Raw genomic sequence first — 18,031 nt, forward strand, 5'->3', positions numbered from 1 at the left:
ACAGTTGTGGAAACGGCATCTATGCCCCATGGATACCCTGGACTCAGACTGTATGGAAGGGATACCTCCCAGTGACCAACACGGAGACCCCCACCACTGAAGACCAGGGTGTAGACGGACCAGCAGGATGCTGCAGGAATCCACACAGTGGGGATATCTTTTTGTCTTCTGCTTAGTCTCTCACACTCTTTCTCTCCTCCTTATTCCTATTCCCCCCCTCCCCCCATTTCTTTCTGTCTCTCTATCTCACATTTACTGCTAAATTAAATTTACAGTACTACTGACTTCAGTGTATGGTCTCATTTACACCTTAATTTAGGCAGAAGCATCTTTTATAATCAGATCATAATACCTTGACGGTAAGATATCCCTATCGGTTGTTCCTCTTCCACTACTGTTATCTAAACTCATTGAAACTCATCATCTTCAAGACTTCCCCTTGTATCCTCCCAGTCTCCTATTTCACGCATGATGTCACTTTTCCCGTAAACACTACTTTACTTCCATCTCAAATGTTTCTAACATAACAGAACAGAACATAAAGCACATTTTCAAAAGCCCTGTGTATGTCTGTTATCTATGAAAGGTCTGTCATATGAAAGAGGCTAGAAATAAAACTAGAAATAATTGTCTTTAGTATGCTTTTCCTCCAAGGTATAATTCCATACTAGTATGTAATGATTTGTTAATCATTTTACAACTAGAAAAAACATAATATTGAAATTAATCAGCAATTTTTCCTTCAATACAAATCAATAAGATATTTAATTTACATATCTTTTTTCCCAGGCCTAGAATGATGAAAAATAGCTTTACTATATAAAACACTTTTCTCATTGATGACTACTGCAGATGTTCATTTAATTTAAATTGATACTTTCAAATACAATAAACATGGAAAGGCTAGGGGAAATTAAGAGACATCTTTGCCTGAAAAGATGTAATTTTAGAAAGTCATACATTTAAATCTATTCATTGATAAAAATTACTTCATTTATCAGCCAGCCAGAATCAGTGCTTTATCCTGATTTTCCTTTTTTCCCCATTGAATCTATAAAAGCAGATGCTAGACTTGCTTTCTTCTCAAAGGGGTAAAGCACATTTATCTGACACTTTAATTGTTCTTGTAAAGCCTTCTGTGATCTCTTAAAACATCACACTTCTTAAAATCTGGAGAGGTATTTCAGCTACGTATGATACGGAAGGTCTTTTTTTTTCTTTTTTTTAATACTTTTAAATCAAACACAAGAAACAACTGACAAGATGTATACTGGAACTACTGTTAGCACAATTACATAATTAATATTAAAAAAGGAAAACAAAAATAAATAACAAGCAACATTGTTAGGGAAATATCAATTTTAAAAAACTGGAAGGACTGACATACTTTGTTCCCTTCTGAGCAACAAAGATTTAAAATAGCTTGATGTGGTAAAAACAGTTTCATTTAATTATTGCATTGTCTTGAATTCCAAGGACAATCTCTTTCAACTGCATCTTGAAACTATAAAAGCTTAAATTTGACAAAAACTTTCAAGTGGCCTTATCTATCAAATATGTGGTGTTCTGAGACACTGAGCTCTACAGCGAAGCATTTTACCGCAAAACAAGAATAATATTCATTTACTTTAAAATGGCACTCAGGAAAACAATGGGTTTAACAACTGTTTGAGACCAAGTCAGTGGTGGACAAACCCTTCAAGGAGATAAACATATTGGCTTTTGCAGTGTCAAAGCCTCCTCAACCTGATGAATCAATGTGATCAAATTATGGAGCTCCACTCTCTTTTATGTTGTAACAGTTATCCTTTTCCATAAATACATTAAACAACAATAATACAATAGATTCACAAAATCCTAGAATGGTTTGCATTGGGAAGGACCTTAAAGTTCATCTCGTTCCAACTGCATTGCCATGGGCAGGGACACGTTCCATGAGATCTGCTTGCTCCAGGTCCCGTCCAACCTGAGACCTTGAACATTTCCAGGGATGGAGCATCCACAACTTCTCTAGGCAATATGTTCCAGTCCCTTACCATCTTCACACAAAATAATTTTTTCCTTAATAACTATTCTAATTCTATCTTTTATTTTTACACTTTCTGACAGGGAAAGAAACGTGTGGACATTTTTGTTGTATGTGTCTTTTTTTTTTGTGGATCTTGGATTTGCTTTTTTTTAAAAAAAAAAAAAAAGAGAAAAGCTTATGCTTCTATGAAGTGATGTGGAGAAAACCATATGGAAAGGGTATGCTCAGCTTATCATGGGTAGCATTTGAGATGGTAGTCATTAGTTCTTGAGGAAATTCAAGCCAAATTCACATTAGAGAAATTTCTGTCTACAGTAGGCAAGATTCTAGATATTTCTACAAGATCATAAAAAATTCACACTGACAAAGGCACACAGGTTTAGACTTGATGTCTTCAGTCTACTTCACACAGTCTTCTATACACAATAACAGTTTGCACAATACCCTGGAAACAGACTTCACGCGTTTTTCAAACTGAATAAGACTGAATTAAAGAGCGCGTCCCAATTTGATATGCTTTATGGCTACCTCGGAAGGTGATCTAGCATTTATTTGGAGGTTTTTATGAGCTTTACAACACAGATAGGAACTGCATGTGTAAAAACGCCACCTTGTTACCTTTCATTGCAGTTAGCATTTGCCTGTGATACAGATATGGGATAGTTCAAAACAAGTGAGAATTTGAAAATATTTTTGAAGTGCCACCAGAAATGATTTGCTGTCCTTGTGAGCCTCTTACTAAAGGAAACTCTGCTGTGGCTGGGAACTTGAAAGCTTAGCTCTCTATAAAAAAACTTCTCTCCCTATTATACTATACATCACTAGAGCCTAATCTCTGTCTAGTGATAAAGAACAAATATCCCCTCCAATAAATGTGTTTCAATGCTTCACGGGACTTACTGAGACTATTGCCCAATGTTAAACTCAGCTCTTTATTTGGGCAGTATACACAGGTTATGTCTATCAGAGTCAACATGGCTGTGGGAAACTGATCTTTTCCTTGTTTGCTACATTTCTTTACATACTTGTAAATTGCTACTATTTTCCCATATGGTATTCTTTTAAATGAACAGTCCTAGATCTTTCAGTCTTTCTGGAAATATTTTATAATTAAGACTTTTGCCACTATCCTTGATCACACCACTGAACTGATGTATTTATTAAGTTATGGATTACAGCATCTTTGACAGCATTTAATCTCAGTACACAGCTAGAGCAGAAGGGCTTTATGTGTTCTTTAGACTAAATTGCTTAGTATATAGGTCCAAACCAAGTCTGCCTTTATTGCCATAGCACAAAATTGTTGACTCATTCTCAGTTTATCATCCACAATACACATGAGATCTTTCCATGGAGAATTGGTAAAGAGCCAGTTATTCCTCATCTTCTTGCAAAGCTAATTACTCTTGGCAAGATACAATTTTTTCCACATGTTCTCACTAAATACTGTACTATTTCTTTCGAAGAGATCTCAGATGCCAATAACATAATGAATTTTATCTGTTTTGTAATGCACTTTTCCCCCCAGCTTTGTGCTATCACAAATTTGAATGGAAACTCCTTTATTACAGGCTTGGATTATAAGAGAAAATAAAAATAATATACCCCAGTACATTTGTAGCCAAGGCAGATGCTGAAAAATATTTGAAGGGCACTTTAAAGTAATAATTCCCTAAAACATTTCATCTAAGAATTCTGAAAACCTGAGAACTTAATCTGTTGAGAGTCTTTTTCAATATGTCTTTAAATATATTAGGGAATTTGAGATGACTAGATACATACTAATATTGCACCAGAGTTAGAAAACCAAAAAAAAAAAGAAAAAAAAAAAAAAAAAAAAAAAGAGCTATGCTAAAACATTCAGCTCATGAAGAACTAAACAACAAATATCAAGATTTTTTTGGACAACAGACTACATGGGGCAAATTTGATTTCAATATTTCATGAGTTTACAGGTTTGGTTTATAAATGTACTTGAGATCTCTGATACTATTTAAGTTACACAGCAGGATGCAATACAAGAAAAGCAATGTAAAACATACGGCCCTCACTAGCTAGTTTTACTTCTGCAGAATAAAATCTGGAAATTACTATGGACCACATGAAGAAGAACAGGAGTTGTAATTTTCCACTGTTTCAAAGAAGTAAAGGTCATACTTGGATGTATAAAGAATTGTCTATTCTGCAATACATATGAGGTAAACATTCTGCTCTAATCAGCATTACAAATATCTCACAGTGGCATGCTGTGCCTGTGTTGTGGTTTAATCCTAGACAGCAGATAAGTACCAGTTGCTCACTTCCCCCACCTGCCCTCTCAGTGGAGAGAACTGGAAAGAACAGGTAAATCTTGTGGGTTGACTTAAGAACTATTTAATAATGGAAATAAAATATTATAGTAATACTGAATATGATGATGATGACAATGATGATAATAAAGATAATAATAGCAATAATAACAATAATAATGAGAGAGAGTAACAGAACTTGGAAGAAACAAGCAATACACTATACAGTGCACATCACCCACTGACTGATGCCCAGCCCATTCCTGAACATCTGCCCCCTTCCAGGTGACTCCCCCCAGTTTGTATACAGGATATGATGTTCTAGAGTGTGGAATATCCCTTTGGTCAGTTCGTGTCACCTGTCCTGGCCATGCTCTCTCTCAGCTTTTTGTGCAGCTCCTCACTGGCATTGAATGAGACACTGAAAAGCCCTGGACTTAGGGTGAGGACTGTGTAGCAACAGCCAAATCATCAGTGTGTTAACAACATTATTTTCACCCTGAATACAAAACACACAGTGCTGTGTAACACCTACTGTGAAGAAAATTACATCTGCACCAGTCAAAACCAGGACAGTCTGGTTTTGGCACATTTCAAAACCACAAATTGAATGAAAAAAGTTCACAGTAGAGCTATGAGGGCCACCAGAGGTCTTATACATTTGTTCTGCTCTGAACACATGGGAAAAAAAAATTTCTGGTATGTTTTGGTTTGTTTGGTTTGTGGGTTTTTTCTTTAACAGGAAGGAACAATTACTGGAAAAATGTAAGTAGGCAAGGAACTGGCAATCTACAAGTAGGCAAAAAGCAGAATTAGAATACTCCATGTTGCAATATATTTTTCTTGCTGAAAAACACAAGCTGAGGGGCTTAAACTATGCTAGAATTGGCTGATGGCTATCAGAGTAATCACTGGAGGGATTAGCTGCATTTAGCAGACTGAAAACGATCAGGATTGGGCACCTTAGAAGAGCAACCAAACAAAAATTAGAAAGGTGCTTTCAAGCCCAGGAACTAATGCTTGGTGAAAAATACTTAAAGCACATACCTTACAATGAAAGATGTTAGACAGCTCTTGTTTCTTTATTCGAAGCATTCTTTCCAGTAAAACCTCTGAGATTCAGTTCTAAGTTTTCTTTTCTGGTGGACACCTGTTAAACATTTCCTAGGCAATAGAGAGTCAAGCCTAGAATGAAGATCAGCTGAGCTTTCTTCTTTTCCACTGTAGATATTTTCTCAATTTTAATCCTTTTCTTTTCTCCTTTCCTTCCTCTTCTTCCTTCCTCCCTTTACCCTTCCCTTTCCTTCCTCTCATTACCCATAACTGCAATCTAAGCACATGCCTAAGATGGACAAACTATGTATCTGCACATATACAGAGAATATGTCTACCATGATTTTTTTTAACATCCTTTTTGCTATTTATAGCCATTATCAACTAAAACATTGCACAATCCAAACTGCATAATAGAAATATAATCCTTCCAATGTCAAAGGATGAAAACCATATGTACAGCTCCAGCCTAATGATGCAGTGTTTACTTTAACCAGTAAATCAGCATTTATCAAAAACTTTATTTTCACTGTTAATATGTCCTGCATCCTGCTGCTGGTTAGACAATCATCTCTCTCTAAAAATTTGCATAAGACACAAACACAAGAATTCTAAAACAACCCATCAGCAAAGATTTTCTTTTTTTAGTTTCTTTTGAAAAGGGCAGATTGTATTCCAATACAGTAGCCACAGAGACATCAAAAGTATTACTTTTCCCCCCCTAAGCCTTCAGAAAGCAACCTTTGTTTTCAGATGTGCTCTGAGTAATAACATCATACAAATGGTAGCACTGAGTAATTGTTCTGTTATTTATACTTATTATATATTAAGCATAGGCTAAAGAGGTTAAAATTTCCAATTTGCATCACAAAAAGAAAAGTAGGTTTTCCACCAGCCAGACAAGGCATTTAGGAAAGCTAGGAAAATGTCAGGTAAAATAAATTAGAAATTGAACAAAATGTACCAGCACTTATAAAGATTTCTCAGAGATTTTTTTAAATTAAACAATACAGTGTTCACTGAACTTCTACCATAAGCTCATGTTGGTGCTGTTACTGATAAGCAAAGAACACTAATACAAATAAATGTCCTTGCTGATAAACGAACTACAGGCACCCCTTCCTGATATTTGCAAGGGTTTTTTTTAAACCTTGTCTCAATTCTTACCAATTCAGCAACAGAACCTCCATCTCTGGATGTTACCAGAGGTTTTTGCAATGAGTAGAGTTATGCACGTTTAGGGTTTTCATAGTGCCTTTTTTCCTCTGCTTTGCAAACAGACACGTCTCTCAGTACAGTGTGTTCAGTACACAGCATGGGGCGGAAACTTGTGGTGTTGCTGCCCTGGAGGAAGTACCAGTTTGCTTCCTCATAACCAGCTTCAAACACCTAAATCTGTGAGTCTGCAGAGTGCAGAGGCTGCACCCCACTTGTTGTAGTTTGAGGGCTCCTGGCTCCACCAGCTGTTAAAGGGGTTTTCCAAGGCTGTGCTTTGTTAGCCACGTTGTTGTGCAGCAGGAACAGACTTAGAGCTAAGCTGCTTCTTGCAGCTGTGTGTGCTTCATGGGGGAGCAGAGATGTGCAAACATAGCCTCTGCCCCAGAACACCTGTCTGGTTGGAGCTACAACTTCATTTCTGTGTACCTTCACAGAAAATCTTATTCTCTGTATGATATGCAAGGTTTTCATAAACACATAGCCGTGATGTTCTACCAGCTGTTTCCCATGTTATCCATCTTGATCCATGGTAAGAACCATACAAATTTTGGTGTGAAGATATTCAAAATTTCTAGTTCAATTTTCACTATTTACCTAAGAGAGAGTGTGTAAGAACTCAAATCAGCAGAAAAAAAATCACCCTATAATTTCAGCAAAACAGCTGATTGAGAAAGGTCATATATACCTAAGGAATTATTTTGAAATAGAAAATGAAAAGACGAGTGCTTTCCCTGTAGCTGCATCTAAAGAATTCTGACATGATGTTACTTTTACTTTTGTTTAATCACTTTTCCTCAAAAGGAAATGGGGATTTTCTCTGGAACACTGAACACCATCTGCTCATGGGTCAAGTTAATCAAGTCTCAGAGGACTCATAAAAGCTGCCCCAAAGAATCCTGTGCAGCTGTGAAACAAGTCACACCCTTGTACAAGTACATTTTGAAATGCCTGTAATCAAATACTACTGCCCCAAGCTGAACACAGACTGATTGTTTTGATTCAGTGCTGCACTTGGCCTCAGTCACCTCACCAGGATGATGGCAAAATGAACAACCCAAGAAATCTCTTAATGCCCATTCAATTATTGTGGAGGTTGTTTGGTATTAAGAAAAATGAAAGCTGCCCTTGTGTTTGATGAATTTAAATTAGTTTAAATCTCATGCAGATTAACTCAGAGACAGGTTTGTAGGTTTGATTTCATATATATTTCCACATCAGGAAAATAATTATTTTCCTTATATTTTGCATGTAAGTTTCAAGTGAAATGCAGAATGTTTAATAATGGTTCTCCCAGATTTTATAGAGTGATAATGTGGCATCAACCCTTTGGCATTATTTAGTTTTCTTTTCATTTCTTTTGTCTATGCAGCAGAAGAAAGAGGCAAAAGAAAGAGGAAAAAGAATGAGGGAAAGAAGAGAAGGAGGGGAAAAAGGTAATGAAAATGCAGTTAGACTGTTCTGGTTAAGAAATGTAAGCTCAGAAACAGCAGAATTGCAATTGCCAGAAATTAAGTCAAGGCTTGCCCATTCTTGTTTACATTTGGAGAGACTGTCCCAATAATTTTTTGAAAGTCACATCTACATCCATGGGAATTACTGCTAGAAATTTGATCCTATCATCTTTACTGACATGTCAAAATTTATTATGAGTAGCACCATACTCTTTAATGGAGGTACCCACAGAGTAAATACCAACAACAGAAAACACTGGGGAAAATCCAGTCCACCATGAACAAAGGATGAAGAAATGCCAAGATGCTGTTTTGGAACAGCAATGAACAGAAGCTTCAAAAGATTCAGTTTGAGTCAGCAGGCAACAGTCTTGTCAATATACCAGACCTATTGCATAATAAAACAAAAAAAACAATTTCCTTGTTGCTCTCTCCTATTGCTGTTATTGTAGAGCTAAACAGTTGGAAAAAGGGGAAAATGAAAATGTCTAAACAATGTTTTTCTATAATGATAACCCAAAATGTCATCTGCTGTTGTTTTAGAACACGGCTTACTATATTTCAGTCTTCTCATTATGTGATCCTCTGGAAATTTCTCTGAACAATTTTATACCTAGTTTTTTAACCTTTTGCTTTTTCTTTATTTTTGTCTTTGCCTTCCTCTTTTTTCTTCCTACAGTGAAAGTTAATACTAAGGAAACACAATTACCAAAGAAGAAGCAGCAAGGACATAGCATAAGCACTGCATTAATACAGTTGAGACTTCTAAGACACTGGAAGCTCTGGAGTTTCCAGGCAGCTCATTCCAGAAGTCCCAGAAGACTTGCAGCCTTCAGCATTTGACCAGGAAACTAAGTGACAGAAACCTGCTTGAAATCTCTTAGAGCAAGGTTCTTGCTAACACTGCAATTTTAAAATTACATACGGAGTTGTGTGTCTGATTTCAGTTAATTATCTTGCTTCTGTTTAAATCCAAGGTTTCCTCCTCGTATGTTTTGAAACTAAAATCTACTGTTATGGCTGATTTTTTTTTGTTTTTTACTATTTAATACTTGTTACAGTTTCCCAAAGGCAAAAAAGCAAGTCTCCCTTGTACCATTTTTTAAGGCAGACATTCTTCATTATCTCACTTTTCCTATGCATTTTCTAAACCAAGGACTTAATCCAAATCTAGCTGAAAAGAAGATGCTTCCATGTGCAAACTGTCAAACATAAATTAGGCTCATGTTCACAGTCCTGCCCTTTGGCAAGAAGAATAACATCTGCAAAAGATTTTCTTGGATGTACTGTTTTTCTTTAAGCCATACTGACAATTAAATGCAACACTAATAACACAAATCAGTTTGCTAAAGCTGCATCCCTTTTACTCAAATGTATCTTAGTACAGTTCAGTGAGATACACCTTTATTTACTGGGGCTTTTATATTGGACAGACAAGAGTCTGCCTTCCAAAGTACGGCTCTATGCACTACATACACTAAAATGTACTTCACAGAACTAAAATCTGAGCACAAAATCGACTGATTGCAGAACAGCCCTGTGGTGAAATTAAAAAGACAAAACAAAACCAACCCTCCCCTAGCCAAACAAAAAACCTACTATATCTTTTTGTCTCTTTTTCTAGGAACATCAAATTCAAGAAGGTATATATATGGACACAGTTTGTTACTGGAGCAGTCAGAACCAGATGCTGGTATTGATCCCACTATTGCTTATCTTAGTATTTTCTAATTTATTCTGGCATATCAGAAGAAGGTTTTTCTAAACTGTTGGAAAACAGATAAACTGAGAACAAGTTGGTTTAGTAGAAGTAGGCTGTATTTTACTGATTAAAGATGTCAAAGTAGGAGGTATGAAATTGCTAATTACTTGTACAACCTGAAAGGAAATAAGCTTTTAACAGCTGTCAGTGACAGGGATGCAAACCTTCATCCTGCAGATGTTCTTTGATACTCCTTTCATAATACTACACAGGCTTCAGAAAAGATCCTGGAGTTCTGTTTGGGCACAAAAATCCCTTCATCTGAACCTGTTTGAAGGATCAGGCCCCATGGACATTACTGGGTGCAACTTTCACCAATAACAACCTACCTTTTCAACCCTTTACCATGATAGAATGATACTACAATTTGTGAGAAATTAACCATCCCATAATGATTGGAAATTTTACAATAACAAATATTTTTCTGTACTCATGTTTCAAAATTCCATCAGTCAAAGCAGTCAGAATTTATCTTTCTTTATTTTAATGCTTTAAAAGTATCACAGTAGAGTGATTATGCCTGTTTCTGATGTGCTTAACATTTGCTTAACATTAACAATAAATATTTGCCAAGATATGAAAAACACTCAGTCCCCTGCCACTGTCCCCAACAATTCCCCCCCCACTGAAAACTTACATTGGTAATGAGGGATAAATGAAAGTTAATTAAAGCCATCATATTTAGAAGTGAGGTATTTTTAAATAATCCTTAGCAGTTGGTAGCACATCAGGCAGCGTCTTTTGGAAATAAAGGAAAAGTTTAGAAAAGAAAGCACAAGTACAGAATACAACCACCAATTTTTGTACTTAATTAACTTATTCTTTAGCTTTTTCCCTGTATAAATATGTGTGCATATATGTATATGTATGCATATGTATATGTGTGTATATGCATGTATGTATATATGTATAAGAATGCCTGCAGCGTGGTGCTGTGTCAACACAGCTGAAGTAGCTCTGGTTCATCAGAAACATTTCTCCTATGGTAACATTGAGCTCAGGATGGTTTAATTTACTATACAGAAAAGGACAAAGCAGCAAATGGTGAGAAATCAGTAGTGCAAACTGCAGACTTTTCACCCCCCAGCTTCAGCTGAGCGGTTCATGAAGCATTTGGCATTGCATACAGATAGTCAAGCATCATTCTGCACTGAGGTCTAGCAAAAGTAACTTGCAAAAGTTTTGAAATCCTACATGATGTGCCAGTGAACCAAGGAAAAAGGAGGTGGAAAAACTGGAATAGGAAAAAGAATCTGGAGAGAGGGCCATGCAGGGAGACACTTCCAAGTCCATGTAGAATATAAAACCAGGCATTAGAGCATGAGAATTCCTCATAGATTTGTCATACAAACCTCTTCCTCTTAGTATGTCTTATGGTTCAGTTAAAATCCCTGAATGCTTTTCCTAGCAATTCTTAGCTATTTTCTTACCTATTCCTGCCTGTAAAGGTCTGGCGATTCAAACGTTCATGACTAAATTCAGCACTTTTGAAGTAATGTGGAAAAGGAGACACAAAACTTAATCCAAATGCTTGGACAGAAATTAGCTCACTCAAGCTAAGATATTCTTGTTACTGGTCCCTGGTTTAAAGAAAGCAGATCTCCATTTTAGGGAACAGCTAGTAAGCCAGAGATCTGTTCCTGGGATGCATGCCAACACTGAGACAGTCATACAATTGGGTGAGACCCAAAGCAGCATCCAGTATATTCTTCTGACTGGGTTAAGGGTCAGTGCACGAGACTGACAGACATTCAGTTAGAGACAAACCATGGCACAAAGTGCCTGTGACTCATTGCAAAGTGCCTGGTACTGAAACACATTTTCTATGGAGTTTCTTATCCCAATAATGTTGGCAATGGCTCTGCCCTGGTTTCAGCAAGGGTAGAATTAATTTCGCCTCAGTAGATGGTGCAAGCACTGTGTTTTGGATTTGGAATGAGAATGGTGTTTATAAGACACTAATGTTTTGGGGTCTTGCTAAGTCGTATCTATCCTAAGTCAAGGACTTTTTCTGCCTTGTCTTATGCTCTGTCAGTGAGAAGATCGGCAAAACAAACCGGGAGGGAGCATGGCTGGGACAGGTGACCTGAACTTACTAAAAGGGTATTTCCAGACCCCAGAACTTCATGTCCAGTATATAAAATCGTAAGCACAGTCGATCTGTGTTCAGGAAGGAGTTTTCAGCATCAACCAGCAGGTGAAGAAAAACTGCATTGTGCATCACTTAAAAAAATAATTAAAAAAAATTATTATGATTATAATTATTAAGATTATGAATATTATTATTTTCAATTATTATTGTAGCTTAATTTCAATTTTTAAACATTTTTTAATCTCAATATACAAGTTTTACTTTGATTCTCCTCCCCATTCAGATGGAAGAGGAGAGGAAGAAGAGGAGAGGAAGAAGAGAGGAGGCGGTGGAGCATAGTGTTTCACGTCCAGCTGGGCTTAAAACCATGACAGGTTCCTAGACTAATTTGTTTCTTGAGACATCCCTATGCATAAGATTCAGTGAAGCTGCAGTGTGAGCAACAAGAAGGGTTGTAACTCTTAATCACAGCAAAAAGTTCATAGTTTCCATCTTTCTTTAGCTTTGTTTCCCTACCCTCTGGTTGTGGCTCCATAGTCAGAGATCCAGGGGTTTTCCTGCAATAAAACTCTGCTTTGACCCAGACTGTAGAGGACATAGAAGTATTCAGTTTTTTTCTAGAAAGAATGTCACTGGAAAATCTTTTTCACTATTTCTCATCAATATCTTAATGACAATGATACAAAGAAGATATTTGAGAACATTTGGTTCAACCCTTTTTGTGCTGTGAGAAAATGTGAATCTGAATCTATCCCTGAAACCAAATACATGGATATTCTATGAATTTAAAGTATTGTAAAGGCACACATCTTCTTTGCTACTCTGTTTACCACATGGGATTTTAAAGAGGAAAATTAATGTATAATAGGGATTCTCCTGAGAAGGAAGATCATCTCTCCCTTGGGAAAATAAAGGATCATGCTAAAAGAGAGACACCTCTAGAAACTGGAGGAAGTTAACAGAGGGAAAAGAGCAAGTGAAAGACAGACAAGCCTCAGACAGAATCACAGAATTAATTAGGTTGGAAAGGAACTCTGAGATCATTGAGTCCAACCTATGACCAAACACTATATCAACTAGACCATGGCACTAAGTGTGACAGCCAGCCTTTCCTTAAACACCTCCAGGTGACTTCACTACCTCCCTGGACAGACCATTCCAATATCTAGTCACTCTTTCGGTGAAGAATCTCCCCTGATGCAGCTTGAGGCTAGGTCCTCTCATCCTGTCACTGGTTGTCTGGGAGAAGAGGCTGATTCCCGCCTGGCTACACCCTCCTTTCAGGGAGTTGTAGAGAGTGATAAGGTCTCCCCTGAGCCTCTTCGTCTCTAGGTTCAGTCTCTCCTCACAGGACTTGTGCTCCAGACACTTCATCAACTCCACTGCCCTTCTCTGGACACATTCAAGCACCTCAATGTCCTTCCTAAAGTGAGGGGTCCAAAACTGAACCCAGCACTTGAGGTGTGGCCTCATCAGTGCCCAGTACAGGGGGATAGTCACTGCCCTGGTCCTGCTGGCCACATATTTCTGACCCAGGCCACCTGGGCACAGCTTGCTCATGTCCAGCTGCTGACAACCAGCACCCCCAGGCCCTTTTCTGCTGCGCCACTTTCCAGCCACTGTTGCCAGCCTGTAGCTCTGCATGGGGTTGTTGTGGCCAAAGTGTAGCACCCGGCAACTGGTCTTGTTGAACTCGGCACTTGGTCTTGTTGGTGTTGGCCGATCAACCCAGCCTGTCCAGGCTCCTCTGCAAAGCCTTCCTTCCCCACAGAAGATCAACACTTTCATGCAACTTAGTGTCATTCACAAATTTCCTAACATTAGACTCAATCCCCTCATCCAGATCATCAATAAAGATATTCAACAGGACTGGGCCGACACATCCCTGAGAGAACTTAAACAAAACCCCCCTACTTTCTGGGAACTAGAGGAAATAATAGAGTTGGATGCAATTAAAAAAAAAAAGGTAGGATACAGCATGACAAAAGTTATGCTTGAAATTCAGCATTTGCAAAGATACAGTAGGCAGGGAGATATTTGCTTATAAACTTTTCAATTTTTATTCTGCCAAGTGTAATCACTTCCAGTTTTCTCATTTTCAAAGGTGTTTTAGCTTATACTCTAATAAATAAAGTCCTTTGGTCTTCTTACAGGAATTTGGTTTCAAGAAGGTCTAGTCAGACTCAAAGCAGAAACAAAAGTAGTTCCTGAGCTTATAAAAAACAGGCTACCGTGGGTAAGAGATTTAAAATACTCAAGTAGTTAAAAGATCAAGGTCACCTTTCAGAAGAAAGTTTTTATTAAATAAAGAAAAAGTTATGAATAGATGAGTTTACAGCAAGACAAAAGTTCACCTTAAAATCAAATTCCAAAGCTTACTGTGCTTCCCGAACTCCAGAGAGTCCAGCATTTGCTGCATTCTTGGTATACACAGCTAGACCTCATTTCTGAAAATCTTTCAGTTCAAGTTCTGAAAAGTTTATCTTAGCAAAATGGTTCAATAGAGTGGTGGCTTTTTTTCTAATAGATCTCTTAAAGTGCAAAGACACAGTTCACCTAATATGGTGAAAAACATAAGGAGGCAAATTCAAACTGCATATATTGACAAAGAGATGTATAGACTAATGGAGAGGTGAGAAGAAAGAGAAGTCTGAATAATTACACAAAATTTAGCTCTCTCCAGTTCCATCCTGGTCACTTGTAACACTCTAACACTTACAGGACAAAGCTGCAAGTAAAAGAGCTAAAATAGAAATCTTTGACAGTAAAGTAGTTTTCTAATTTCTCATGTAGCCCTGAAAATTTCAATACTGTTTGAAGCTGGTGAACCACATTTGCAAGCTTTGCCTTAACTCATCTATTTCTGAGATCAGAAGCCAGAATTATTTAATGACAAGTATCAGCTTTTGTTCACAAACACGAGTTTAAAGGTTAGTTACACTACACTCACTGGACTTGTACCCAAGAGATTGCCCAGAACTCTAATAGATGTTATAAAAACCCCTGTATTACCATAAAATTGTCCAGAATCAGCATATTTTCTAGTCTTATTCAAAGAGACTTTCACCTTTGCAGCTTAGCAATGGAGGAATTAGCAAAGGGAGGAGTGAAAGAGCTCTTCTGTGTCAGTACGGTCTTTCACTTATGATTGGACTAGAAGCTTAAAAAATGTGTTGCTTGGTGGCATTTATACAGACAAATTTACCAATATAAAAAACCCCACATAATGCCAAAGAGAGAACTGTTCGTACCATACATAAACACTGCCAATTATGAAAGCAATCAAAAGTATGCTACTTGTTCATACTATGACATGGGAGTCACAGTATAAAATACATGCCTTTTTGTTTAGAATTTGTCATATATGGAGGAAAACTCTATTCTAATACTTACTTTGAAGCATAAAATCCAACACAGCTGAACTCATTTTTTGTTCAGTGCAAGTATAAATTGAACTTCCCTCAGCACAGCTATACTGTTGACCATTATCTGTGCCCATGGCATACTTGTTAAGAACAAAACAGTTGGTCAGATACCACAGTAATGCAAAAACAGGTTGCATGAAGGAGTGATCACTTAGGAGAGGGTTAAGATAGGCTGCACTGCTTCTATTACTTTAATCAGTCTTCCAGATCTCACATGTAAGGAGCTCTTACCAGCACACTGCTGTTCTTAAACCATTTCTGAGGCTGATTCTGAAGTCAGCATGTAATGAGCTTGGATTTGGAAATCTTGTCACTTTTTCCACTACTGCATTCTGGTTTGGAGAAAACAAACCAAGTGCTGTAGTTCAATCTGTCCCCTTTTCTACATTCTGTCTTTGAAAATCCTCTTGTATAATTAAGAACAAGTCTTAAAGTGCTCTTCAAATCAGGAACTAGGATTGATGCTATTTATGAAAATCCTTGCAGATATCTCTTACAGTGTCCACATTGACTGAGATGGAATAAGCTGCACATTTACTAATCTTGGGCTGATTTCTGGCATTTTCCCCTAGAAATAGTAATAGAATGCTGGAAAAAATTTATATTTAATTTGGGCAATGGGTTGGACTGAGTAATTTTCCTCTGCTTAATAATTTTATCAGAATGTAAGGCTTTTCACTTGTTTTACAAATAATGAGACATGGATATCAAAATAAAAAACTGAAAAGCTGTGTTTCACTGCATAATGATACCATCAATCCACAGTTTGACTACAGCTGGAGAACTTGATGATGTTACACACATTCCTTGTGTTTACTATGCACAAAGAAGCATTTTACCATGAAGAAAAAGACATGTTCTGTGAAGAAATATTGATGTGTATGGGATGGTATACAGCTATGGAGCAGTCCCTGATACAACATGAACATCAGCAATCATCTGCTTTTGTGGACCTCAGTTATATTTCCAAGTTGAGTTGGTGCCTATGAATGTGGGACTAAACTTAGCTGACATGGTCACACAACTTGTAGTACTCAGTGTAACTCATTTACATCAAAATCAGTATCCCTGCTTACCACACACAGTAAAGATTCACACACAGATATGTATATACAAATAATATCTATAAGACCACGTGTGTGTGTGTGTATACATGCGTATACTTAAACATCAGTATTAAATTCAAGTATCTACTTCTCACAGGAGTTCCCTGTGTGACAAAAAACCCCAAAACTAAATGTTGTTCTCTTATAATGGAGTGATGCACACTGTATCCTCCTCTTTTATTAAAGACAGATGAATATTCTCCTGCTGTGGGTCTACCCTGAAAGCAACCTCAGATGACGTTTTCATAAAAAGAATTTCTACATTCATTTCTTTTAAAAAGAAGAGGTATGTTTAGTCTTTTCTGCACATGAAGCGTGTAATTGTGATACAAAGTCAATAAGCATATTAGCCCCATTCCTAGAAGAGATATCATCACAGATTAAGTTTGCCAGAAAAGGAGCCAGAGTAAAAAAAAAGTAGGAAAGAGCAAAAATATTTATCTATTTATCTACCTCCACATAAATGTGTCTGGTTCTATGAAGATATACATAATTAGGGCAGTTTTCTGTGCTTATATAAGGCTTTGAAAGGGCTGTGATAATTGTCAACAACACATCAGTTCTCAAATCTGGAACAATTTGGAATATAACATTCATTATTACAAGAGAAACAGTTCAAGAAAAATATTTGACATGATAATGTAGTAATACTTTCTAGCAAAGAACATATTTAATAACATAAGAGATGGTGCGGGGGTAAAGGCTTGATTTGGTGTTGAGGTTTGTTATGACAGAAATTAAATGGAAGAAAACCATGCTCTTTTGCTCATTCTGCAGCAGAAGATGTTTCTGTCCTTTAGTCTGGAATTGCACATTCTCAGAACAGAAGAAATTATTTAGTCACTGAGCAGACACGCTTGAGCCAGCTTTTCCAGAATAGAGAAACTGTAGCAAAGCCCAACTCCACAGAAAGTGCTGTATTGCATATGGGTGACATACTTGCCTCATCTCCACCAAATGAGGAATTCCCCTGTTCATTTCTGCCCTTGACTGTGGGCATACCCCCTTCTCTACATGGAATAAAATTAAGTACAAACCTAGTTCATGCTTTTTTAAGGAAACACTTACAGATCACCGTAGACAAGGCCATAAATCTGTGCTGTGCTGTGATGGTAGATTCCTCTCAGGATAATTAGAAGAAGGATCACAACAAAAGCTGGAAGTCCCCAACTCAAAAGGAAGTAAAGCAGATAGCGCGTCTCCGTGTGTTCATCATTCATCACAAGGACATACCAGAAATTAACAGCCTGAAGAATAATGCACAAAAACAATCAGTAGACTTGGTGCAACAAGCTATGGCAAAAACTGAATCACTCTGAAAGTCATAATGCAGCGTATTTCTGACCTGTCACATGTGTATGCATGAGCGGTTTTCAACAAAAATACTTTGTCCTCACTTTTTTCTCCTTAAGTAATGAAAAGACATTATAAAAGACATACGCTTATTTATATAACTATTGTGAATTAGACTGACGTAGAGGAAGGGACACCCTGTTTGGTAGAAAACACTATTTTTGCAATACGAAAATAGCTTTTTGGTGCAAAAATCGCTTTCTTCTTGGATATTCATACCTTCACATAGAAGCCTGGCATTTAGTATTTCTAAA

General features: G+C 37.2%; 1 protein-coding gene across 1 annotated transcript in view; it reads right to left on the reverse strand.

Annotated features, from left to right (window-relative positions):
• ADGRV1 (adhesion G protein-coupled receptor V1) overlaps window positions 1–18,031 on the reverse strand; it is a 264,867-nt gene that overhangs the window by 50,363 nt on the left and 196,473 nt on the right. The window contains exon 86 of the mRNA XM_069001528.1: window positions 17,493–17,671. Within this exon, the coding sequence (XP_068857629.1) occupies window positions 17,493–17,671 (179 nt within the window). The remainder of the gene's footprint in view (window positions 1–17,492; window positions 17,672–18,031) is intronic.

The sequence above is a fragment of the Aphelocoma coerulescens genome, assembly GCF_041296385.1.
Source record: "Aphelocoma coerulescens isolate FSJ_1873_10779 chromosome Z unlocalized genomic scaffold, UR_Acoe_1.0 ChrZ, whole genome shotgun sequence".
Lineage (NCBI taxonomy): Eukaryota > Metazoa > Chordata > Aves > Passeriformes > Corvidae > Aphelocoma > Aphelocoma coerulescens.